The following is a 26814-nucleotide window of genomic DNA, read 5'->3' as shown; positions in this document are numbered from 1 at the left end:
AAATGTCACTAGTTGCAGCGGTTACTCCACCCGCTTCAAGCGGAGGTGGAATCAAAAGTCGAGCTGGGAGTGGCGGTGCTTTAGTGGAGGACAGCAGAAAATCCTCCCGTCAACACACAGCCAGTAGTCATAGGCAGAGTCGAGTTTCTTTCCCGGCAAGTCATTCCGCATTTAGTTTAAGATCCACCGAAGATGACGGAATTGAAATGACGGGTGGAAAAAATCCGTTTCTAATGCCGGCAGATACAGACGTCTTTTTAATGCGAGACAGGGAGAGACAAAGAGAGAAACACGAGAAGTCTAAACAAAAGCATTTGAAAGTTCACGAGAAGTTAACTTACGCAGCTAAGGTCGGGACTAAGGCGGCAGCCAAGAGACGTGAAGCAATGGCTGCATTAAAAGAGCAAGTTGACCAGGAGTCTGGCATGGGCGCAGATCAAGACTATGCTCTGGCTGTTGCCAAGGAGATGAGTGTGGAAAAAGAGTCGCTTCCGGAGTATATTGCCAAAAAGCGTGAAATGTTTCTTGTTCAATACTCGTTGGGCGTAAAACGGGACGAGATGCGAAAGTTGGAACAAATTGCGCTGGCAGAGGAGAAGAAATTGGAAGCTGCAGAAAAATATTTGGGTAAGTTTTTTTGAACTTTGCTCTTATGACTCCCAATTGCAATGTTATATAAAAGTACTTTTGAGTGCAGCTAGGGGTGATTATGTAGGGTCTTTCCAGTTAAAAAACGCCTCCTGTTTAGCGGGGCTAGAACGCATAACCCCAATTACTGCAAATATTCCATAAGGGGTGCTCTAGTTTTGTAATGGAGGGGGTATGATAGGAAAGATCCGGTATTTAATTTAAGGGATCTATTCTGATTCAGCCCCATTTTTGCAGGCGAAGTAAAGAAATTGAAACCAAACAGTTAAGAAAGAAATATATCTGATCTATAAAATTGCTGAAAGAAAAATTGCTGAAAAACCTTGGCTGACAAAAGAGTTGAGAGAAGAAATCGCCAAAAAACATAGACTTTTTAATATCTGGAAAAATAACCCATCGGAGCAAGCGCATACCATTTTCAAATATCAAAGAAAATTAGTTAATAGGCGTTTAAAAATAGCCCAAAACGAGTTTTGCAAACAATTTTTCAAAGAACTACCAACAAGTAAAGAACAATGGAGTTTCATCAAAAAAAGAATTGGCAAAGAAAGGGAGTGTCTCGTTATAGACAAACTAGTCGACGGTGAAACAGCAGTAGGAAATGATCTTGATATTGCAAATTGTCTCAATAGAAGTTTTCAAAAACTAGGCTTATACAATGGACAATATGTGAGCGCTCCAAATATTTCTCGCATAGAAGTTAGGGAAAAGTTTTGCTTCAGATCAGTTACACTAAAGGAACTATATGATGCCATCGATTCACTCGACAACAATAAGTCTCCGAGTCCAGGAGTTTTTAATGCTTGGGCAATCAAGGCAGCAAAACTTCCAATCGGAACCCATTTGCAATTTGTTTTTAACACATGCATTAGTCAAAATATTTTCCCGGAAAATTTAAAAATTGCTTTCATTAGTCCCGTCTACAAAAAAGGGGACGTAAAAATTTGCAAGAACTATAGGCCTATCTCAATTACTCCGATGTTTGCAAAACTCTTTGAGCGTATATTTCTCAATCAGGTTAACGAATTTATACAAAAAGAAAAAATTTTGAACGGTACACAGTTTGGATTTCAAAAACATAAGTCTTCTACAGATGCTGTTTTACACTTAATCGAAGCATTACAAGAAAACTATGATAACTTAAAAATTTCAGTTGCTGTTTTCATTGATCTAGCTAAAGCATTTAATTCAATATCGCACGAAATTTTCCCCAAAAAAATTGAAGCTTACGGTTTTTCAGAGAGTGCAGTTGAATTATTTGTTTCATTTCCTAAAAACAGACAGCAGTGTGTTAAGATAAATGATGTTTACTCAGAATGGTTGGAAACAAATCATGGTGTTCCACAGGGAACGGTTTTAGGGCCACTAGTTTTTCTTCTCTATATTAAAGATTTTCGAGAAAAGGTACAAGGAAACTTTGACATAATTCAATTTGCTGATGACACAAGTTTCCATTTTAGCAGAAACAATGTCAGCGAACTGGAAAAATGTGTTTCTGAAAAACTGGAGAAAACGGATAACTATCTAAGGCAAAACAAATTAACCATGAATACCGGTAAAACTGAACTTCTTTGCGTCTCGAAGGAACATGAAAATTTTGATCCAATAGTTTTTCGGGGACATAAAATTAAACCACAAAGTCACTGCAGATACTTGGGTATAATAATTGATTCTAATCTAAATTTTCATGTACAACTCAACAAAGTCCTATCAAATATGGCCACAGCGAATAGATCCATATACCTTTTACGTTATCAGTTACCTCTGGAAGCACGATTGATGCTATTAAAATCCCTAGTCCTTTCTCATTTAACATTCAGTGCTCTATTTTTTCAGAACTTGAATTTCTCTGCAATACAGCGAAGTAATCGACAAATCAATTGGGGTATTAAAGTTTGCTATATGAGAAAAAAGTTTGAGAGATCTACAGATCTCTTAGTAAAATCTGACATTTTGCCTGCAGAACTTTTAATAAGCCAGATGAGTGTTTCAAAACTTAGGAATGATACTTCATTATTGAAAACACACGGCACTGAGAGTTTTTGTCTAAGTGGTAATGTCTTAGTAAGCAAAAACAACAGAACTGAACAGCTAATTCTCTTAAGGTCGAGCAGTCGATCAATACAAAAAAGAAGCATCAAAAAGTGGAATAAACTTCCGCGTGACGTCCGGACTATCAGATCAAAATCAAAGTTTAAACGCATGTTAAAACAGCATCTGCTCCAACAATTCAAACTTGTACCGTTGGAAAGGAACGTTGGTGGCTTCAAAAGTTATTTTTACTTTTAGAAAACGGAACCACTTATTTTGATTTTTAACATTGTACTGATTTTGTTTATATAATTTTAAACTTGTAATATTTAACCCCTGGGTTATATTTTCAATTTACTTGTTTAAAAAAAAATAAAAGAAATCCCTCTTTTCAATCTCTGAAGAAATGCATTTCATATTCATGAAACTTAGAGTGTAACAAGACCGCAAATTTAATTTACTTTTTTTTAAAAAAAGGGAGTCATTTTATTTGAAACACAACTGTATTTCCAAATAGTTGAACAGAACATCTTATAAAAAATTAAAGAGCACAGAAAACGTTTGCATTTAACTAAATCGGGGCATGGTAACTATGCGAAAAAAAAAACGGAGTCAAACTTGTCCAAAAAAACAAGGTTTCAGATTAGGTTAACTTGAACTAGCTCCTGATACAAAGTTTAATGTCCATTAATCTATGCGTTATCCTCAGATCTATGAGTAATATTTGTAATCGAAACCAAAATTGAGCAAAGCTGCAGCGAAGCGGTTCCACAGCCACAGCCTATTTAGGCCCCTGGGTTTTCAAAATGTATCACAAAAAATCAACTTGCACTTCACCTCAAATGTGTTGTCACGTTACTATATAACAACTACAATAGCGGGGTCTTTCCCATTATAGCCCCCCCCCCCCCCCCACCTGGAGTTTCGCATTATAGCCCCTCCCCCACGAAATTATAGTCCCCATTATGTTATATTAACCATGATTGAGGGGCGATAGGTTATCTAAACCACTAAGCTGGGGGGGGGGGGGGAGTCTATAATGGGAGTCAACCTATAGCCGCCCCCCCCCCCCATAATGGTAACATACCATAATGGGGAGCTATATTTTCGTGGGGGTCTATAATAGGATAGACCCCAATAGCGTGTTGGATCGCATAAGGTCTATTGCCCACTAAGCTGGTGGGGGGAAAGAATGGATTTGAATTTCTCAATGATTTTTTCATCAGTCACGTAACAATAGACTAAGATGAAGTCTCTGCAAGAATATCTGGCATTAATCGTAACCAGATTATTTCATGTGGCTAAACTTTACGATCTGACGAAAAATGTTCTCATTTCCGCCCTTTGCAGAGAAACGTCTGTTTGAAATCCATTAGAGTTTCAACGAACGAGCAAAGGAAAAACATAGCTGGCAGATTGCCAGAAAATAGCCGCAATAGATTCGTAGACCCGCACTCAAAAAAAAAACAGTAAAAAAGACAGACCAAAAAAATTCACCTTTTCATTGAAGGCTGATATGTTATATTTTGATCAAAAATCTGTATAAGTTATTACTGCCTCTATTAGCTGATCTCAAATAACCTTAATTTAGAGTGATACACACCCATTTGACCTTATCTCTTTGAATTAAAGTAAATAAAAGTCAATTTCAAAGTGAGGAAGTCATTTTTGAGAGTGAGGTAAGTCAAGTGTGACCAAAAATTTAATCACGCGCATGAACAAAAAAACTCGCTCCACTAAGAGCGAAAAATGACGTCACACATGCAATTCAGTTGAAATTGCATGAACGAATGAACAAAAAATGGCTGTGACGTCATATGGTCGTAACAAAAATCATGACGACGAAATAAAAAAACATAGCCGGAAGAATTCCGGAAGCGACTCGAAGCACCAAGACTTCATAAAAAGCTGAAGCCATTACCTTTTGTATTAAACCATTAACTCATTACCTCCCCGGTCTGATATAAAAATCGGTGAAATTTAAACCACTATCACCAAGATTAAGAAAATGCAGCAAAATTTTATTATTGAAGACGTTTGGTAACGTTAAAAAAGTCTGAAATTTTTAGGATGGTCGAAAAACTGATAGCCTGAAAAAGCTGACAGGGCCATCAATTGCCCTCAGGTAATTATTGATTGTAATCTCAAAAAGATCGCGAAAGCAAACGGCAGATAAAAACTTTTCAAAAAAGACAGGAAAGTCAAAATTATTCAAAAAAGAGTGCTCAAACTTAAGAATCAGAGAACCACTACAATTAGATTTCTAATCACGGCAATTAAGACAAAAATAACACATGATTCTTCCTTGTTGTATATTTGCTAGACAACATGATTTCATACTAATTCAAAAATTAAATTAATCATAGAAAAACAAAAGCAACAGAATAATATTCAAAGTCAAAAAATCGTCTAAAAACAATATCAAGCCCGGAAGAAAATTGCAATGAATAGTAATAAGTAGTAGAAATCTTGGAAAAGACTTTCTAGCAAACTCCCAGTACTGCCTTATTTTGAATTATATCAATTGCAAACCGAAGAAACCAAGATCTAAGAAAAAGCTGAATTCATTCAACTTTTTAACAACTGAAAAAATCAATATAACGAATATAAAAGTAGGTGCCAGGACAAAACTAGAATGATAAAAACGAGAATGTGAAGAACATGGACACAATGTTAGGAACACCGTAACAAAAAGACCAATTCTTGATTTTGAAAGTTAAAAATCAAATTTAAAAAAATCAAGAAAAACGAGTACATTTCATTGATCAGCATTCGAGACATAGAAAAGACAACGAGTCATTCAAGACAAAAATCCAACTTGCTGAAGAGAATAAAACAAGAAAAAGCAGAATTCAGACATGCGAAACAATGAAACATTTTGCAAAAAAAGTGGTCAAAAAATATTTAAGACTGCATTTATGAAAACAGTTAATCTGTTTTTTCAAAAACTAAACACCAAAAAATGATTGAATTTTTATTGAAACAAAATTAAAGTCCCTAATGTTCCCCAAAATACTATTTCTAGTAATTAAAAGCAAAATACAAACAAAAAACTGAAAAAAATTGGCAAAAAAATACGAAAATCGGATTAGCAAATGTACAATTTTATGAAACAAAATTACATCGAGGTAGAAAGAGGCATTGAGTATATGAATTATCAAAGGGAAGTTGCCATATTAACTGATTTTTGACAAAAAACAGCTAAAAGATCCACAAATGAAGAAATTAATAGAAAAAAAGTCAAAAATTAACTAAAAAATCAGGAAATATGTGCCAATTTCGCATTTGAAACGCAATTTCAGGCTATGCAAAATACTGTGCTATCAATTTCCCGGGGTTTACATTTCAACATAGCATCGATTAAAAATTATTTCTACAAAAAACCAAATTACAAGCAAAAAAAACTAGGCCACTTAGACGAAAAAACGGCTAAAAACGGTTATCTATATGTGCCATTCAGTCAAACCTACTTTTCAATGTCAAAAATTCATTCACTAAACGCAGCGCATGATCAAAAAACTTCTCTCGCTCAGAAAAAATTAGTTCACACTGCAATTTTACTCGCTTTCGCTTTTAGGTCAAAACATCGTCTGAACGAATAGTACTTCCGGTAAAAAAAAAAAACCTTAAGAAAACCAATACTCCTCTTCGAGTCGTAAAAAAACCAAGAGAAGGCCAATAATAGCCTCAGCTATCGCTGTGCGGCTATTAATATAAAAGTCAAAATGATTCCCAGTAAAACCCTAAGAAAGCAACAAAAACAGCAGTAACAATTATGATAATAAGGACAATAAAATGCTGCCCAATAAATCCTGATATAGATTGCACTGAAGTGTCAAAAATACATGGCAAATAATTTTGCTCACTTCCTTACAAGATAATTTTGGCAGGCAAAATAAAGCAATTAAAGCAATAAAGAAACAAAACAGTTAAGATTAAAAATATCTAAGATCTATAACAAAAATCCCTCTCTTTCATCTCCGAAGAAATGCATTTCATATTCATGAAACTTAGAAAGTAACGGACAAGACCACAAACTTAATCAATTTTCTTTAAAAAGGAGTCATTTTATTAGAAACACAACTGCATTTCTAAATTGTTGAACAGAACAACTTATAAAAAATTAAAGAGCACAGAAAACGTTTGCATTTAACTAGATTAGGGCAAAGTAATTGTGTGCAAAAATCAGAGTCAAACTTTTCGAAAAAAACAAGGTTTTAGATTCGGTTAACTTGAACTAACTGCTGATACAAAGTTTAATGTCTTAATCTATTCGTTATCCTCAGATCTATTAGTAATATTTGTAATCAAATGAGCAAAGCCGCAGCGAATTGGTTCCAAAGCCACAGCCTGTTTAGACCCCTGGTATTTGTTTGCGAAATGTATCACAGTGGAATAATGAAATAATTGCGTTTGTTTCGTTTGGCTGGATTATTTCGAATAAATTTTCAGCCTGACAATTTCTTACCAATTGTTTGCTCTGCAACGTATCTTGTAGAGCAATTAAATTGAAAAGAGGCGAAAAAAGCACCCTTTAGAAATGACAGCAGTTTAATGTACCACGTGGAGAAAGCGGCAAAAGTAGGTTAAACCAACCAAAGATTTGTTGGACAAAAGCAAAAGAAGTGCGGAGATGTAATTTAACGAATTCAATAAACAAAAGAGACCTGGCTTTCTGGCTGATTTAACGCCAAATACGACTTTGAATAGTAAAAGAAGAATGACCTCTAACAATTCAGAAAAACAAGCAAGGAAGGTCGGTAACGTGCGTTCGCACATAATTTGCTAACCAAATAAGGAAGAGAAGACAAAAATTTCAAAAATGCACATAATCTTCGAAAATAATTGTTTAACAAGAAAAATCACTAACAAAGTCAAAATGCATCAGTTAAAAGCTAAACTTAAAATCAACTTGCACTTCACCTCAAAGCACATGTGAACTTTCTTCAAAACGAATTTGAAACGCACTGAGAAGAACGAGAATAAAAAGAGGCAAACTCAACGATCAGCTGTCAACTAAAAATACTAGACGCCTTTTTTGTAACTCCATCGGAACCGTTCGGAGCATTCGTTAGCGATAAAATGAACTTAAAATGTCACCTTGGTGACAGAACTAATGATACTGGTCAATGATGAGAATAGAATAAGAGGCAAGATAAACAACAAAATCAATGAACCAAAAAAAATAATTTTGACCAAATATGATACTCTATTTTACCGTTAATAAAAATTGACATAGCAGCAGAAAATACCAGAGAAAAGTCTTGATAGTATCAATTAAAACATCAATAAACAATTAAAAAGTACATGCAAAAAATATTTTATAACTCTTGAAAACAAATGGGACCAGTGATTATTGAGACCAGGTAACAACTGGACAGAAAAACAAAAAAAGAAAGCAAATATTGAAAATGCGTTTATATTTCTAAAAACTACATAAAAGAAAAAAAACCATTAACTGTCTATAGTTCCATACAGGGAGTCAATTAGATCTTTCATTATGCAGAATTTGCCATAGAAGTACAATAGAAAGTGACAGATTTATCTAAAAATTAAGTATTCAATTAAAACTTATGAGAAAACGGTGTCATCATGTGCTATTCATTAAAACCACTCTATATGAATAACTACTCTCATCGCCAAAGCTAATAAAACCGTCATTAAGGTTGTAGTATGACAAAAATACCAAGAATGAGACAAAAATCACAAAAATTTTCTGGAATAACGGAGCCACAATACCACTAGAAACTGGTAATAACATGAAGTTTTATCTACAAAAAGAAGACCTAAGCTCTGTTTACATTAGAGGCTATGTTCCAATTTGTCAGAAATGAGATTACAAAAATCACTTAAGGTCAACAACTTTGATATTTTTAAACCAGACATATTCCACAATTTTTGAAATTCTGGACTTTCAACCAAAGTAGATAAAAAAACGTTAAAATTCGTGAGTGGATAATTGTACCTCAATTAATTGGAGACTAGGTCTTATGACAAATTAACAAGGATTACAGTCAGAACTCATCATTCCGCTAAAACAATCTTCAAAAACACATTATCAAAGGCTTTAAATCAATATACTATAGAATGAAAAAATTAAGAATATTGAATTGAGATATTTTTGAACATCAATCAGCCCTCGTTTCAAGGGGAATATGCAAAAAGAACAAAAATGACCACAAATTATGAACACTATCGAAAATTTTTTTAAAAAGATTCTGAAACAAAACAACAGTGCCAAAACCAAAAACCACAGCCACAACATCAAACCAACAACACAATGATTTTTTGCCCTGCCAAAAGAAGATGGGAGCTCTCATTAATAAGAATAATATACCAGTTGTCAAAAGTAAACTGAAAGGGGGCAGAGTTTAAAAGGACGATCAAACTTTTCAAAACAAAAAACTTCAAGGTAGTTAGTACCATTAGCAATAATCTGAAATCGTTAAATACGATTATTTATGTCAAACCGGGCCGCTGAGACCTGCAATTATTCAGAATGTGTGATAGAACTGCAAACAAGAAACACAAGTACAGGTAAAACAAAAAATTCAATTATATTTTCAGGAGAAGGGTTTCGAAGCCGTTCAAATCCAACGCAATTCAATAAACAAAATCTATTTGTACATAAGCGTTTACTTTTAGAAGTTACGTGACCTATTATCAAAAAGATGCATGGACAGAGTAACAAAAACAGCTTCCAAAATGAGCAAGTAAAAAAAATATTTTTTGAACCCGTGGTATCGAAGCCAATAATTCTGATGAATAAACTCTAGAAAGATTTTACTGTCACTCCCCAGAAGGAAGATGTAATTTATGTTTACCGAGACTACGCTACAGGTTGACAGAATTTCGAAATAAATAGCAAAAGTTAAAAGAAAACGAATTTTTTCTTTAAGCAAACATATTCAAATACATGAGAGCCATCAGATGTCAACTGAAAGCATTATATGTGTATACCATAAGAGAAAGCCGACTGGATCTTTATTTATTGATACTCATTCATGAGACTGCAAAAAGGACAAATGCGGGAAAAACAAGAACTCGATTCGAATTTAACGAACACTTTATTGAAGGCATAGAAACCATAAAACTCTTTGAAAACATAATTTGATCATGGGGCCTGATATTCACAAAAAACGTGAGTGCGTAGTAGTTGAATATAGATAAGAAAATTTTTTGGTCTGTAATCAACAGAAAATGCTTAATTAGTTTTTCAAGACGTTGGCTCAATGGTATCATATTTTTTGATTGCCGAAAACCACGAAGAGACCAAAACTAGCCTGGATAATGCAACGCGATTAATTAGAAAAGCCATTATTCCTTCGATAACCAAAAAAGATACTTTGGCAACAAAATTTTAATATATCAAAATTTGAATTATTCATTTTGCATAATGATTGTTTTAAATAAGCAAAAAATCGCACAATTTTCAATATATCGATCGGCCAAAATTGACTGAACAAAAAACCATTTGAGTATATAGTTCCTCCCCTCTCAAAAATGGATCGGAACAAAAATCAAACACATCACGTCCTATCATAGAATTCAGTTCCATGGGGAAGTCATAATGGGTAGCTGATAAAATTAATGGACCTAGAATAAAAAAAGGTTGAAAAGGTTATTAAATTAGGTTAGGACAAAGTCATTACGCGGATATGAATTGCGGACATGGAATAACAAACTTGGTTTAAACAACTACATTGTACTCTCATTCAACAGAAAAAATTACCCACTATTAAAAAGCTAATAATTTCTTTAATGAAACAAAGTTGAGACAAAATGGCATCCATGAAAAGAGTTTGAAAAATAAACTATCAAAACAAAATTATCCGAACCGTTATTTAATCACATTAAAGTTTCTAAACTCTGAAAAAGAAAAGTACAATAGCCGGGAAATAAAAAAACTAGCTACTTTCTACAAAAATTAAAAAAATTATTTTCTTGATTAAATGTATCAAAGGTAAAAAGAACCAGAATAAGACTGAAAAAAATGGAGGCTGAATTGTTTCAAAATTAATAAAAAGAGGTGCTTTCAACATTGTGACGAGTAACGAAGTGAACAACAGATCCGTACAAAAGGACGTTTTTTTTTAAAAAAAACTAACTACGTAATCAAAACATTTATCAGCCTCAACTTCTAAATAAGACCTATAAAAGATAGAGCGTTGCCCCATTACAACACAGATAAGACCTGTCATGATGGATTTTCATAAAGGCAGAACTAAGAAAAATATTCCTTCAAAATTTGATGGCGTCGAAATCAAAGAAGTTAATAGAATTTCATTAACTGATTCGAACAATTGCAACCACAAATGGATAGGTTTACTTTTTTTCAATTTTTAATAGCAGTCGTGGTGAAATCAAACAATGAAAAGAGAAACCTGTGAAAGTAGAACCTGTAAAGAGTAAAGTGAATACAGTGCAGAAAGTACCGCTCGTGAAAACTTTTTCGTGAATATGAAGTAGCAATTCACTCCCTGTGTCAATCCTTTTTGGTCGTTGTACTGCTCTGGCAAGGATAAAATCCCACTCCATGTTTGAATCCAAATTCCAAAAATGATTTCCAACATAGTCGAAATATGCGCGCAATAATTTACGACGCCCAAATAATATGTTTACTTAAAAAATACCATCTCGGTAATAGCCAACTGAGTAGATTACGTTATTTATAACAACTCATAAGTGATTATAACAACACATACAACACACTGACAAGTTTCGAGAAAAATCAAAGTTGAAGAAAAATGGTCACAATAAAAAATATCTTAAAGGTTTTCTGCATTTTTTCAAAATCTCAAGGTTGCGGAAACAAGTTCTTGATGCACAACAATTACTATTGGTTGATGCCATATCATGCTTGCCTCTGATTTAAGCTATTTGTAAAATACACAACAGAACTTTTTTTTAACCTTTTATGAAGTCCGATATGATTTTTCTTCAAAATTACTGTGACATTTTTATTGCAATTTAATCATTTATGAGAACTCTCAAATTATTCTTCTTTTCTTGTTTCTTAAGAGCTGGTAAAACAAACATCTGTTGGTAAAAAGGGTTAACAAAAAGTGGTCAAATCGGCTAAAAGGGGCCTGAAATTTATCTCACTTTTTTAACACTCACTTTTCTAACACTCAGTGTTAGAAAGATAACATCTTTAGAGCAGCTAAGAACCAGAGGTCTTTAGAAAAAGAAAACTGAGGGAATCAACGCAATGGTTGCTCTGGAACGCAATCAATAAATTATGGCAATAAAACCTAAGTTTTGTCCTGTTTGGCCAAAATTTAGGACATTGGCACCAAAAGCTGCCAAAATTTGGTGAACAACGTTTTCCAACAAAAGAAAATTCTTGAAGTATCTCTTTGTACTGAAAATCTAGATAGACACAGATAACTTTATTTTGGTACCAAATATACGTCTGGAACGCTCTCAAAGAAGTCAAAAATTGTTTCAACATAAAAACAGGGCCAGCATAAATTTCTCCCGTTTTTTCCATTCCTCCCATTGTTCGGTCAGTGCGTTAATTCAAAAAAGTTTAAAAACTAAAATATCTTTTTTGGAACATTATCATTTAAGAAATAAATTAAAATGATACCTTGTAAAACAAAAGCACCAATGTCAGCATACGATGAATAATTTTTTCTCAACTGAGGTTTAATTACTAGCGGTAAAATGTAGTCAACGTATCTATTTGATTTCAGAACAGGATGCGCAACAGTTTGATGAATTCCTTCAAGAGAACGACAAGAACTCTGTTCAAGCGATAAAAGTAGCGGAACAGGAGCAACGGGAAAAGCAGGCGAAGCAGGAAGAGATCAAAAAGACATCCGCCAAAATAGCCCAATTAAGGAGTGAAATATCTAAACAAGAGGAAACACTGAAAGAATACACTTTGTACAAGACGTTCCTTGACAAATTAACGCCTAAAGAGTGGTTAGAAGCGAATGCTGTCGCCACTACAGCTTCCGATGACGTCAAACTGTACTTCACAGAGCCGCAACAGTTGCTCAATATTTTTGCAGAACTGGAGGAGCAAAACTTGACATTGATTCAGAATTCACAGGAGACAGAGGAATCGTTAGAAGAAATGAAACAGCAGCTGGCGCAGACAATGGAGCGGATGAACAGCGAGACAGACGCTCTGAGGAAGCAGATCGATGACCTGAACGTGGCGATAGGGGAGGAAGAGGAGAAAAGTCGGGACCTGGAAGTGAGGGCCAGACTGTTTCAAAGCGGGGACACCATGAAGGAGGAAGACCAGGAAAGTCTCCTGCAGGACTTGAACAAGAAGGTCGAGACTGTCTACAGACATTGCATTGGTGAGAGACACTACTACCATCACCGGTTCCTTTTGTATAGCATTGAATTCCCACAAAATTGAAACGTAAGAAATTTTTCCGAAACAGTTAACTCAAAGGTCAATGTTCAACTTGAAACATATGCAGAGACAGAATTAACATTGCATTGACATTGAGATGCAAACGTGCATATTGCTGATCAGCTGGATAACTTTTCGGGTCTTTCCCATCATAGCCCCCCATCATTCGTTTCAGTGGACATTCATACCAATATTATAGCAAAAAAGCTGTTTTAGGATAGGCTACGTTTTCCGACACTTTTATCGCGGCTGTTACTATATGAAGAGTGGCAGAAAAAGCATTTTAACGCATGAGCACTTATTGAGCAAATTCATAATTTTTATTAATTGCTCTCAAACGAAGTTTGTAGAACTTATAATATTCCTATAGTCTTTTTTAAAGCAATTTTTCTCTTGACCAATTTTCGGTCTGACCCATTTGACTTTTCGTCCTCAAAAACGTGATAAACAGGTAGCGCTCGGAAGGCATTAAGTGGCCGAGCAGCTCTCTTAGAGCCTTACTAATCTCTAAGCAAGCGATTCACCGAAACTGTTTTGAGGAGACAATTTCAAGGTGTGAAGGGCGGTTCTTAGACTCAAAAGTTTTACCCCCTCAGCCGCCACCCCCTCCCCCCCCGCTCCGCTCAACTCAGACATCTATTACGCTTAATGAGCCCTCATGAAACATGTTTATCCAGTTATCTTGGAGGACTATGATACCTATGGAAACATAACTATATATCGAAACTCTTATGTGTACTAAATTATAAATTACCCGCTATTTTTAATATCTATATCATGCATTTTATAACTAAGGTTATGATGACTGTTGTTATTCACATATAAAAATATTCCCGCTAGTCTACTAAATTATTTAAAAGATTGTTCACACTATTTTTATGTTAGTAATCATAATCTCGATTAATTTTCTGAATTCAAGTTGTCTCTGCAATCGCTCATCATTTACACAAGATAAAACTAGCCTTGATTCGCTTTGCGATTCCATTTAGTAAATTCAGTAAAACTCACATATTTACGGATTCGCTCCGCGATTCCACTGTAAATTTAAGACAACGTATTCGTAACACTAATACAATTCAATTAGCTACTCTCAGCTATAACATGGCGCAGTCAGCACTAAAGGACAGCGGCGAATCTCCACTCGGAATTCAACCCTTCTGGGAGAAAGCAACTCTAGAGCCCCCTCTTCGATGGGAGTATTGGAGGACAAAACCTAAACATGCGATTCTTGCTCGCGAAGGGATTGTAGTGGATCTTCTCTTGGCCGACCCTCCAGATCATGTTGTTCTACCCCCTGAACCCGCTTACGAAGACACACTTGAAAACCTACAGCGCAATCGGAACGAGATCGACGTACCCGTAACGAACAAGCAAAGACGGCGTGGAAAAATCACTGTTTACGAATTGAAGCTATAGCCGTGCTATGCGGAGACAAACCTTGGAAAATTTGCGATCGGAAAGCATCCTCATTGGTGTACTTAAATCTCGGAACAGAAAGACGACGAATTTTCAATTAAAAAACTTGACACTTAATCTAGATGAAATTTCAACAAGGAATCTCTGGGATATCTTAAACACAACATTCATTCGAATTCATAATATAACTTTCGATCGATACCTTTTTCTTACGCGAAAACAACAAAAAGGTGAACCAATTGAAAAATTCTACGGTCATCTCGCAGAACTTTCTGAAAATTGTGACCTGAGAGAAAAGGGAGATACCATTATCAGAGATGTTCTTATTGCAAACATGCAAAATGAAGATAATCAAAAAGAGCTCCTAAAAGAAACGGTGGAACCCGATAAGGCTTTGGCAATCGCAATAAATATTGAAATGGGCACCCCTAATCAACTTAAAATGAACGCAAGTAAATCCAAACTCAATTCCACAGTCAATCAAGTAAAAAGGATGCGCATCGCAAATGCTACTCCTTATTGAAACATGAATTCTACTGCCCGGAAAAAACTTACAACTTGCCATTTTTGTGGACTAAGTGGGACTTCGGAACATCGTAATAAATGCCCAGCACGGGGAAAGAAATGCAATAATTGTGGATTTGAAAATCATTTCGCGAAGGTTAACCAAAAGCCAAAGGACTCTAGTTTATATCCAAAACCTAAACCGCGGGTCAATAATGTCGAAAAAGATGATCAAACTGACGATGTTAATCAAATTTCGGCTAATTTTGATCCTGATTTGGAATCCAACTATTCATCGGATGAAGATAATTGTGTTGCCTCAGTATCTTCAGCGGATTCTACAACTCCTATAGAAGCAATCAATCTTCCTGTGGTATTCGGAAATACGGCAACAAATGTTTTGGTGGATTCGGGCAGTGTTTGCACCATAATAAATGAAACGCTGGCAAATTCAATCATTTCCCAAGACCCAAATTCGAAGTGGATACGCGAGGCGGCTCCCAAACAATTGAAAACTTTCTCTAATGAATTCATTCAAACGCTAGGCATACTACAAACATCAATTCAAAGCAGCAATTAGTACGCGAATCCAATTGAAATTCAAGTAGTGACAGATGGTCAGCGCTCACTGTTGGGTAGAGGTTTGTTCCCTGCCCTCGGACTTTCAATTGAACAATCTAATAATCCAAAGACAGTTATCAGGTAGAACAAGAAAACTGTCCCATCAAAAAGCAAATTGCAACCGATTTTCCTGGCCTAATCTCCAGAATTGGTAAGTTCAAATTACATGCAGTTCGTTCAAAATTTCATAAAAATTATACCCCAACACACCAAAAAGGTCTTCGTGTTCCCATAAACTTGTTACACAAAGTACCTGATGAATTGAAGAAACTCTCAGACCAAGGACAAAAAGAAAAGTTACAGGAATGCTCCGATGAAAACTTTATTTCTCCAATCATAATCACGGTTGAGAAGGACAAATCGGTTAAATTAGCTCTTGATTCAAAATTCTTGAATAAAAACAATCCATAAAAATAAGTATCAAATGCCGAACATAGATAGCCTGATCGATTCTATTTCACAACATATCAACGATTCCAATCAAGGTGATAATGTTTATTTTTCAACGATTGACTTAAAATATGCGTATAGCCAACTAAACTTGCATCCGGATACCTCTCGTCAATGTATTTTAATATCATTTGCGGTGACTCAACTGGTACGTATCGTTTTAAAACTGGGTTTTACGGTCTTACGGATATGCCGGCAGAGTTTCAAAAGGCTATGGATTACACATTGGTTGGTTTGACTAATACATTTTGTTTCCTTGACGACATAATCGTAGTTAGCAAAGGTAGTAGGGAATCGCATCTCAAATACGTCTACAAATGCTTACAAAAACTTGACGCTGATAATCTCAGAATAACCTTGACCAAATGTCATTTTGCAACACACCAGATAAACTGGCTTAGTTTTACATTCTCCAAAAATGGTGTTAAAACTATAGAATCAAAAACAGCAGCTATAGCAGAAATCAAGGCTCCAAAAACATAGAAACAACTACGGTCATTCCTAGGTAGTGTTCACCATTTAAGCAAATTCATTCCCAATTTGGCAAAAATTTGTCACCCCCTTCGGCCCTTATTAAAGAAAATTGAAAAATTTATTTGGACCGAAAATCACCAAACTCATTTTGAACACATTAAAACTACAATTGCAAATTCTACGGAAAATACTCATTTTAATTCGACATTGGAAACGCGAGTCAAATGCGATGCATCTCGTCAAGGTCTAGGCGCCGCACTAGAGCAATTGGATTGTGAGGGGTGGAAAACGGTGGCTTTTGCATCTCGTTTTCTTAATAGCAACGAAGAACGTTACAGTAATAATGAATTCGAATTGCTTGGTGTGGTTTGGGCCATGGCATATTTTAAATATTATCTTTTTGGAAAAAATTTTACAGTCTTGACAGATCATAGAGCACTTCTTTGAGTTTTAAAATCTCATCGTTCAAATAAATCATATTATAGTCGATTAACAAGGTGGATTGATCGTTTGTTACCCTTTGACTTTAAAATAGAACATATTCCTGGCACTAGAATGGGACTAGTTGATTATATTTCGCGCCAACCATATCAGAAAGCAAAAAGCATCACTCAATATGATGAAGAATTCATGGTAGCTACAATTTCCCGCATTCGCGACGCAATTACAACTTTATTTTTTTTACTCGAAAAAAATTCCATTCAAAAAACAGCACAATACCAGCAAACGCAAATTACTAGTAAAAGAGACGCGCGTCCACTCTTGCAAATTTACTAAAAGTAACGCACATATTCCAAATGCCTCAAATAATTCACTACTACAGCAAAAGTAAAAAATTACAATTCAAAATTCGTTTCCAACTTTAATTGTCACGCAAATGACTTGCTCCAAATTAATACTGCATCCGCTCCGCAAATCCAGCCACTAAATTCAAAGTTAAATTCAGCCACTAATCCTGATAACAAAGTAAACCATATCACAATGTCTGCTAATGAGTCCTCTCAAATCAACCCGTCTGCATCTCCGCAAACTCCCCGAGTGACATTCCGAACTCAATCGACGCCGAATACGGACACGAGCACGAGCATCATCGCTAGAAAATCGAAACATTGAACTTTACCGGGAAGAGATCTTTGAAAACAACTTAAATCAGCTCTTCACGAAGTCCTTCCTCGCAGTCCTCACCAGGACTAAAGGAAATCCGGGATTGTGTATTCCAAGATGACGACGCCAGATGCAAAGAGGTCAGCACGTACAATCACTCATTCTGGAAGGACCTCCACGTGAAATCCGGCTGTCTTTGCGTGGACAAACGCGTCGCGATTCCGAATTCGATTAAAGATGCCGTACTCGAGTCGATCCACATGAAGCACCCTGGTAGCTGGGGGATGATCTCCTTATCACAATATGCATGGTGGTCATACATGCACAGAGAATCCTTGCTAAAACTTCTGATTGTGTCCCATGTACAGATATCGGTAAGAATCTTAAACCTGTTATACCTAAATCTAAATGGCATCCGCATAAAATATGTCAAGAACCTAATGAGGAAATTCAACTTGACTTTGGGGGTCCAATATTTAATGAAAAAGATGAAGAAATTTACTTTCTCACATGTACCGATCATTATTCAAAATATACTACAGTCGAGATCTTTGAAAAGGCTAATGGGACAAATGTAGTTAAATTTCTACGTGAATATGCATATAATCATGGAATTCCACGAACAATACGTTTAGACCAAGCAACCTGTCTAGTAGGTAAACAAGTCACAAATTACTGCAACGAAAACAATATCAATATTCTTGACGCACGGTAGGCGATCATAGAGCTATTGGATTAGTGGAGCGAATGATTCAAACAATAAAACGGCGCCTATCCTGTATGAAAGCTGAACACAAAGAAACATTTTCTACTTCCAATGCGATTAAACTAATTATTTCAGATCTCCGTTTAACAAAACAGAAAACTACAAAGATAACACCGTATGAAGCTCAATTTGATCGTCCCGCAAATACTCCTTTAAAGAATATTAGTACTGTTCCATCAAGTTTAAATTTAACCTATGAAAAAACTATTATCCCCTATTTAGATGCCGATACGGTTCCCGCAGACGCCTTCCTTGACGATGCTCTGTGCATCAATCCCGATAGAAGTGACCTGGAAATTGAGAAAACTATGTGTCAGGCAAAACAAGATGCAAACCGCCGCTATCGTGACTCTGATAATAAGGAATCACGATTCATAATTCAACCGAAAATCTCCAATCCCATTCCCAGGACTGAAGCATCATTAAAAGTTAAACCTGCCCGAAAACTTCCGAACAAGAAAAGAGCGAAGAAACAGCTATCTGGTCTGTATGAAGTCCTTAAACCCGGATCATACGTCACCAAATCCTCTCCAACAACAAATATCATAAACAAACCTGGACGATCACCGGTCAAAGTTAGGGACAGCGACCTTGCGAAATTTGGCACTAAAGCTGAACGAGCAACAAATCTTTGGACATATGCGCAACGTCGGCCAGCACCCTATGAGCAAACTACAGAAACTAAAATAGCAAAACAGTAATGACTTGAAAAAACAGAAGAGGGGAGAAGTTAAAATCCGTCATCGTCAGCGAGACACCACGTCAGTAGTCTCTTCTGTCAATTCAAATGTCACCCGTGCCCTAACAGTTCCAAAACCTTCAAAGCCTCAACCTAAACGTCGTCGAACTACAGCTTCCCTGAACAAACCTAGCGAACCTACACCCCATGAACAACCTGGACCCCATGAACAACCTGGTACCCGCTCATCCAGTACCAACACCTCAGAAACAACCTGGATCGTCATTGGTATCCGACTCTCACGCACAGAATGAAGGCGGAAACCGCAAACGAACCCAATTTTACGGCTTTTCGGAGGCAGACATTTCGCCAACCAGCTCATTGGCCTCTTCTAGCTCATCAAAGACAAAGAAGCGAAAGACAAAAAAGCAAGACAAGAAAAAGACGGCAACCGAAGAATCAGTAGTAGCCTTAATTCAGAATGCGGAGCAATCCCGAATTCCATCTCCACCAAGGCCTGATATACAGATCGGACAAGTATCACCACCCGATTCCCGAATCCGATATTATGGATATGAGCAAGAGAGAAATGTGAGTATGGGATGCCGAAAATGAAATTTAATGAAAAACTGTTAAAACTTTACAAACTGTCAAGAAATACTTCATTTAATTCATTTCATGTATTCGCTCTGCAAATCCAGTTTTAGTTGTGTTTTCCAATTTAAATTGTTGCATTTGCTTCTCAAATGGAATACTACAGTACTCAACAGCATATCCGATGTTTGTGTTTAAATTTATCAGTCTGTATTTGCTTCGCAAATCCATAAAATTATGCATTTTCGTTTATTCAATTTAACATTCGCGGCGCTTTTCCAACTAATGGTTATGTCATTAGTAATGTTCATTCTCTCACATTAGTTTAATTTATTTGTGTTGTTCTTTTAAAAATTGTAAATACATTTCAATTTTTCCTGTCATGGGGGAAATGTTATACGTATGGATACATAAATATACATAATTATAATTATTAATATCTAAGTCATGCATTTTATAACTAAGGTTATGATGACTTTTATTATTCACATATAAAATATTCCCGCTAGTCTACTAAATTATTTCATAGATTGTTCACACTATTTTTATGTTAGTAATCATAATCTCGATTAATTTTCTGAATTCAAGTTGTCTCTGCAATCGCTCATCATTTACACAAGATAAAACTAGCCTTGATTCGCTTTGCGATTCCATTTAGTAAATTCAGTAAAACTCACATATTTACGGATTCGCTCCGCGATTCCACTGTAAATTTAAGACAACGTATTCGTAACACTAATACAATTCAATTAGCTACTCTCAGCTATAACAAGGACATTGGAACAGCTGAAGCAAGTTTGTTATCGCAATCAGCCCATTGACATCTTTCAGCCAAATAGTGAACCTATTGCGCCTTCATTAATTTCTTAAACGCTTTATTCAACAGTTGCACAATTCAGTGCAATTTTCTTCCATATAATAAATTAAGACGAGCTGTAAGTTTTTTCATCACTATTACAACTTAAAGGGTTCTCTTTGCTTTACATTATTCCTCTTCCGGTCAAAATAACTGTTTAGCATACCTTTCCACCACCTAAAATGTTTTGAAAATTTAATTAAATTTATTGACATTTTGGTTATAAATTTGCGCCTAATACTCTTTAGCATTTCTTTAATTTGTCTTATATTTTATGAATAATCGTTACGTTAACAGACCACAAAAATATCGTTTTCAGTAAACCCAAAGTCACATTCGAAAAATTTACTGGTCTCATTTTCTTATAATTGAAGCCTTTCATCGTTTGCAATTCCCTACTACCTGTTCCTGTTTTCTTGATTGCAGTACAATCAATTCTACCCACAGCATTTTTTTAATTTGCCAAATTCCTGCTCTTTCCTTGATTAACTATTTAAAGCATTTTGAAATTTTTCGGGGATTTTTGGGGAATTTTTGCTTCTTTCGAGCTTGTTGACAATTCTAGTTTAAAATTTTTAACTCTCGAGAAAATTTAACCATATCCTTATTTCAAATTCTTTTAATATGAATTCTTGGTCAAAAAAACAAACGTGAAACAATATAGTTTTCAAGTTTCGATTAAACTTTGAAAACTCTAAATGTCTTCAAAATCGGTTTCTGAACATTTTTTATCTTTATCTATTAAAATCGTCAAAAATCACTTACTGGCACTTCAGTATAATTTAGTCCACACCTAAATTGAAAAGCCGCCAAAAAATAACGCTACTCTTCAAAAAAAATTAACTAATTTTATCTTTTTTCATTAGCAAGTTGTCATTAGCAGTATATTTAGCCTACACAGAAGTTATTCAATGAGGACGATTTTTATAAGACGTGACACGTCCAGAAAGGTAAACAGTTTTCCCAAGTTCTCTTAATAGAAAAAAACCTCACAAAATTGGGCTCCAAAATTCAGAAACTAACTTTTTAACCTTAAATCTCTAGTCCCTCTACAATTTTAGAAGACTTAATACCACTCTTGTATGTCTTTTTGAGTTGTTCAGTCACCGAAATTTACTAACATTACGTTTAACTTATTCAAATTTTTTCATGGATTAATTTTTTAAGGCAGCCTAATAAAAAATGAAATATATGCTAGCAGCAAAATAGTTGGTAATAAAAGAGATAAACATATAAAATATGAAAACCATAAACAAATCTGAAAAATGCTGTCTTTTTCGAAACATGCTGACAGTTCGGGTTTTTAAAGCCTTCAAAAGAAATGACGTTGCTAAAATCAAACTCAACACCCGTCAGCAAAATTAGAAAAACTTTTCTCATTAAGCCAAAAACACCATCAAAAGCAAATTCATGGACAAAATTTAAGAAAACCGAAAAATTCCTAAAATGTTTCCGAAGTACGAATACCAATACACCTCGAAAAGTTTAGACCTCAAAAACAAGATCTGGGTGAACTATCAGATCAGGCAGTTTTTCTAACATATGCAAAAATCATACGTTACCGGTAGCATTGATGGCGTTTGTGTGTTTATGCCATGCAAGAGAGAGAGAGAGAGAGAGAGAGAGCGAGAGCGAGAGAGAGAGAGAGAGAGAGAGAGAGAGAGAGAGATAAAGAGAGGGAGAGAGAGGAGGAGGATTGAAGGGACAGTGTTTATTTTGTGGATTTTAAATTTTTATCTTTCTGGAATCCGTAGAACAGTTGAGAAAAAAGCCAGCTGCAATATAGTTCCTTGATTATTTGAAAATTTCGGAACAAAAAGGATCAAATGATAATCATCAACTATATTCAGCTGAAAAATTTTTCCATTAAATTGGACCATCAAAATTAGATTAACAGAAAAAATGATACCAAAAAGGGACCAATAAAAAGAATAAGGAACAAAGATATTCTGCGCCACAGTTCTCGCTTTAGATAGCACCCTGCAAAACTACATAAAGAAAATAATTACGCGTCTTCAATTAAAAAACTTTCAATTCAACTTGGACCAGCAAAGAAAATGATAATTTCTTTTAAAAATGTTGTTTTCAAGCATTTTGGTTCAAGCATTTTGGTAGAACAGCATTTTGGTTGAATGCTACACATAAGCAAGCATAGGGCGAATGAGTTGTGCAAAAACGTTTTGCTTCAAGATATCTGAGCATTATTTAAAAAAAACTAGACAAAAACCCATACACACACAGCACACATTACAGAAACAAAAACCAACACACAAAAACAAGACCCATCATCAAGAAAACCTTTTAAATTCTGTTTTTGTCAATTGGTCACTACTGAAGGTTCACCACTGTTCATTAAGGTCTTCTTTGTTTTTTTTTCCTAAAAAAGTAGGTGTAGAATTTTTTACGCAACTGTATTGGTAACTGTAATTGACACTTAAACTTTGAACCGTAACTTTTAAGTCTTTAAATTTTTTTTTGATATTTCATGAGTATTGCAGGACAATTAAATGCGAAAAAAAGCAGAAGCGATAGCAGAGAGATTCGAAAAAAGATTTTGGTACCGGACACTATTTGTAAAAAATTAGTTTTTCTCAATTGTTCTCTTACATTAAAAACTGCAGACCCATAAACACAGCCACAAATGCGCTAGCGCTCACAAGCACAAATATAAACACCCACCAAAAAAAGTTTTTAAAATTTACTTTTGGCATCTAATCATTATTTAAAATTCATCGCCGTTTATTTATGGCATAACTAATTTTTATGGATAGCTAGGTATTGACTTCATTAGGATATTTTATCGGTAATCGTAAAATTTACAGAAAAATTAAATGAAGTTTTTAAACTATTCGAACTTTTTTCAGGTCAATTTTGATAATTCATGAGTATAAGGGGACAATTAATTTTTGAAAATCTCGCAGACCATACGTGTTATCAGCAAAAAAAGCTTAGGCATTAAACATATTAAAATCTGCAATTTGTAGCAAATTTTATGTAACTTTCAATGTTTTCTGCTAGTTTTTGCTCTCTGCCTCTATTTGTGTTTAACATTTGATGGAAATATTTCTCTCACACTAGCTCTATTTCTCTTTCTCTTTTTCTTACGCATATACCACACACATTTAAAAAAACACGCACACCCATACATACAACGACGCAGGTGATCACACACACACGCAAAGACAAATTTTCTTTTTGATATCTGGTTTTTACACAATGTTCGTCACCATTCATTTGTGTCCTAATTAGTTATATAGAGAAAAAAGTGTGGAATTCTTGGAGTATTTGCATCGTTAATCGTGAAATTGACACTAAAATCGGATGAGTTATTAAATTATTTCTGTAAATTTTGTCATTTTGATGATTCATGAGCCAAATAGAATTAGAATTTTGCAGTAGAGATTTAATTAACACAGTTTTGCAACTGAATATATCTTAAAAACGCAATTTTTAGCAAACTTTCCAACCTAAATAATTTCATTTAAGTAACTTTTCAATACATCTTTCAATACAGTTCTTGCTCTCTGCCTCTAGTTGTTTTTAACATAAGGAACTTATTCAAGTCTCTTATTTATTAGCTTTGAAAACCCTGGTTGTTAGAAACTTTAACGTTTTTGCCTTTTCCCTCTTTTAAGTAACAGTTTTTTAATGAAATAGGAAAACTTAATAACTTTTATGAGACCTGAAAAATAAAAGAAAACTTACTCTTTTTCTCTCGAACAATTTTTTCGTTTTTCGAATGAATAGTTTTGCTATCAATGAAGGATTTGGTTTTTCAGTTTAGAGAAACGCCCTGGGACTGGAAAAGATAAGTCCGAATAGCGATCTAATAATACAGAAAAAAAAATAAATTGTTTTCAAAAAAATTGTAAACATGTTTTAATTATTCCAACGTGACAATACGAAAACTCTTTAACTTTTACCTTCATCTGCAGTTCGTGTTACTAGAGATGATTAGTTCGAACTACCTGCTCTGACATCATAAGGAACACAAATCAGGAAGATAAGATTTCCTTCTTTTTTTACGTTTCCAATGTTTTAAAAATAATCTAATGGTTAGTTCTGATTGATAAGAATTTTTTTGCAAAACAACTCTGGAATTTAGACAAAAAGAAATTTTTCTGTTTTTAGTTTTACATTTTCAAAGTTGATGCTTGCTATTTTGAGAGCTCTTAATAGCTTGAAGTCTTCAATTTCTAAACAATCTTTTCGATGCAGAGAAAAAATGGTTCGTACAATAGTTTTTAACCAGTAGAAATCTAAGAGACCGAGAGAAATGTTTTCAGACTAAATTTTGAGAAAACGAATTTCACTTTTTGTGGAAATTTTTGGTCATATAGTTTAATTTGTTAATTTTTTGACTTGAAGCTGTAAAGCATTATCGACAAATCTCAATTAAGAGTTCCGCCTTTCTCCAAACTTCTGACAATTTTTTATAAAAATGAAAACTAGATCCTGAGGGCTACAAAATGGGGTATTTATTTTTTCTCTACGATGCGTAAACAAAAAGTGAAAGTTTGACTGATGACAAAAAAGCCAGCCTCACACATATATATTCCCCCATTTTTGAAAAATTCTTGTAACAATAAAGGTTTGAAGCTCAAAGAGCGTAATTTTCATAAACGTTGAGTGACAATGTTTTAGCTCAACTATGGTGTTTACGGTTCCAGTCGAACAAAGATATGAAAGTTAGCTCAAATGCTGAAATGACCTGCGTTCTCCACGGATATTTGAGCTTATAAGCGGTCGTCAGGTCACAAGGCAGATGGCTTTAGCTGAAAAATTTTTTGTCAGTTTCGCAATTTATTTTTTCAGATCTTTTTACGATTTCAAAGATGTTTTAACCATGTTGTCTGTGAATATTTGTAGAGTACAAAAAGTGAATACATCTAGCTTCAAATATCTAAGTTCATAAAAGTGTTGCCCATGGAGAAAAGCAATCTTACTTTTGCTCCGATTGGAAGTGAGATACTTCAAGCATTAGAAGTGACAGCCCATGCTGAACTAATCAGAAATTAACGACACATTACTGTTCCGCATGATTGGCTAGAATTCTCACCTCACTATAATTACTAGGGTCGGAAGTTAGGCATTAAATTGCAATTAATATCAAGTTGTGAGCAGGTACGGACCATTCATTTAATATGATCAAACTATTAGTTGTAGTTCTGATCGCCCAGAGCAAAAAATTCATTTTGCGTCATCGATTACAGATATCTCTAATGGTAGAATCTCAGACACCCAATTCTGTACATACATTATAGCAGGCGGGCTCTATGTCGTGGGGTTAGAGGGAGAGGGGCAGATACGACAGAAATAATTTAAACGTAAAACGACACATTTCGGAAGAATTGCTCTTGAACGACAGGCGCGGCAGTTTAATTCAGGGGCTGTAGCCTAGATCAATTTTTCTTTATGGGTGCAAAGACACCCGCCGGTATTCGAACCATCGACCTCCCGATCCATAACCACCCGCACTAACAACTGTGCTATGAATCACTTACTCCTGCTATGCTGCAACCGATTTTATATTAGCAACAAGCTTTACTTGGGAGCAATAGAGATCACTCAAAAATGAAGAACGAAAGCGCAAAAAAGTCACTTGAGAAGTCAAATAATGTTCTAGAAGAAAAGCGCAAAATTGTCAAGAGAAAAATTTGCATAAAAAAGACACGCACGTTTACAATAATTGCTATGAACTTCGTTCAAGATCAAATTAAAAATTTGCATAAAAAAGACACACACGTTTACAATAATTGCTATGAATTTCGTTCAAGAGCAATTAAACAGCATATTCATTTGATTTATACCTGTCGATATCATCAGCCTATTTTAGGAGAAAACGAAGCCAATCTTAGTACACTTGCTATGCTAACTGCAATCGAGAATCGACTGGAAGAGTTATTCCAACAAATAGAAACAATGCCGGCTGACAAAGTAGCAGCAGCTGAAAAAGACAAGGAGCAAGAGAGGCGGAAAAAAGCGAGAGAGATGAAGTTGGAGCGAGATAGAAAACATCAGGAGGAGCGTACACGCAAGGCACTGCAGAGAGCAAATGAAGAGCCTAAAAAACAAGTTGGCAAACGCCTCGTATTCCGTTCACAACCTCTGGATACAGATCACCATGATGACGAACTGGACGCAGAAGCCAACAGGGAAGAGGAAGAAATGAGATACTTTTTCCAGTGGTAGGACACACCCAGGTTGTTGGACATAATCAAATGAAACAAATCCAAAACTACTTTCAACTCTATCATTCATCTTCGCCGTAGAAAAATAAATTTATTACAAAATAA

The 26814-nt window shown here is 35.1% G+C and overlaps 3 protein-coding genes across 4 annotated transcripts in view; 2 read left to right on the top strand and 1 right to left on the bottom strand.

Moving 5' to 3' along the window:
* Positions 1-26814, top strand: part of LOC142334647 (small ubiquitin-related modifier 2-like) — a 442392-nt gene that overhangs the window by 176738 nt on the left and 238840 nt on the right. The gene's annotated exons all lie outside the window — the stretch shown is intronic.
* LOC142334645 (uncharacterized) overlaps positions 1-26814 on the bottom strand; it is a 98715-nt gene that overhangs the window by 35979 nt on the left and 35922 nt on the right. Inside the window, exon 1 of one of the 2 annotated variants that reach the window (XM_075382848.1) lies at positions 12272-12294. The exons of the other annotated variant lie outside the window; for it this stretch is intronic. The gene's annotated coding sequence lies outside the window, so the exon portion shown is untranslated. Of the gene's footprint in view, positions 1-12271; positions 12295-26814 lie in introns of those variants that run through there. 2 annotated transcript variants of the gene reach the window in all.
* LOC142334644 (cilia- and flagella-associated protein 100-like) lies at positions 3-26814 on the top strand. Its single transcript, XM_075382841.1, has 3 exons — positions 3-627; positions 12378-12995; positions 26355-26814. The coding sequence occupies exons 1-3, from the start codon at positions 3-5 to the stop codon at positions 26708-26710; spliced, it is 1599 nt and encodes a 532-aa protein (XP_075238956.1). The 3' UTR covers positions 26711-26814.

The sequence above is a fragment of the Convolutriloba macropyga genome, chromosome 2 (genome assembly GCF_964194025.1).
Source record: "Convolutriloba macropyga chromosome 2, txConMacr16.3, whole genome shotgun sequence".
NCBI lineage: Eukaryota > Metazoa > Xenacoelomorpha > Acoela > Convolutidae > Convolutriloba > Convolutriloba macropyga.
Note: the sequence above shows the minus strand (reverse complement) of the source record. Positions and strands in the feature narration are given on the sequence as shown.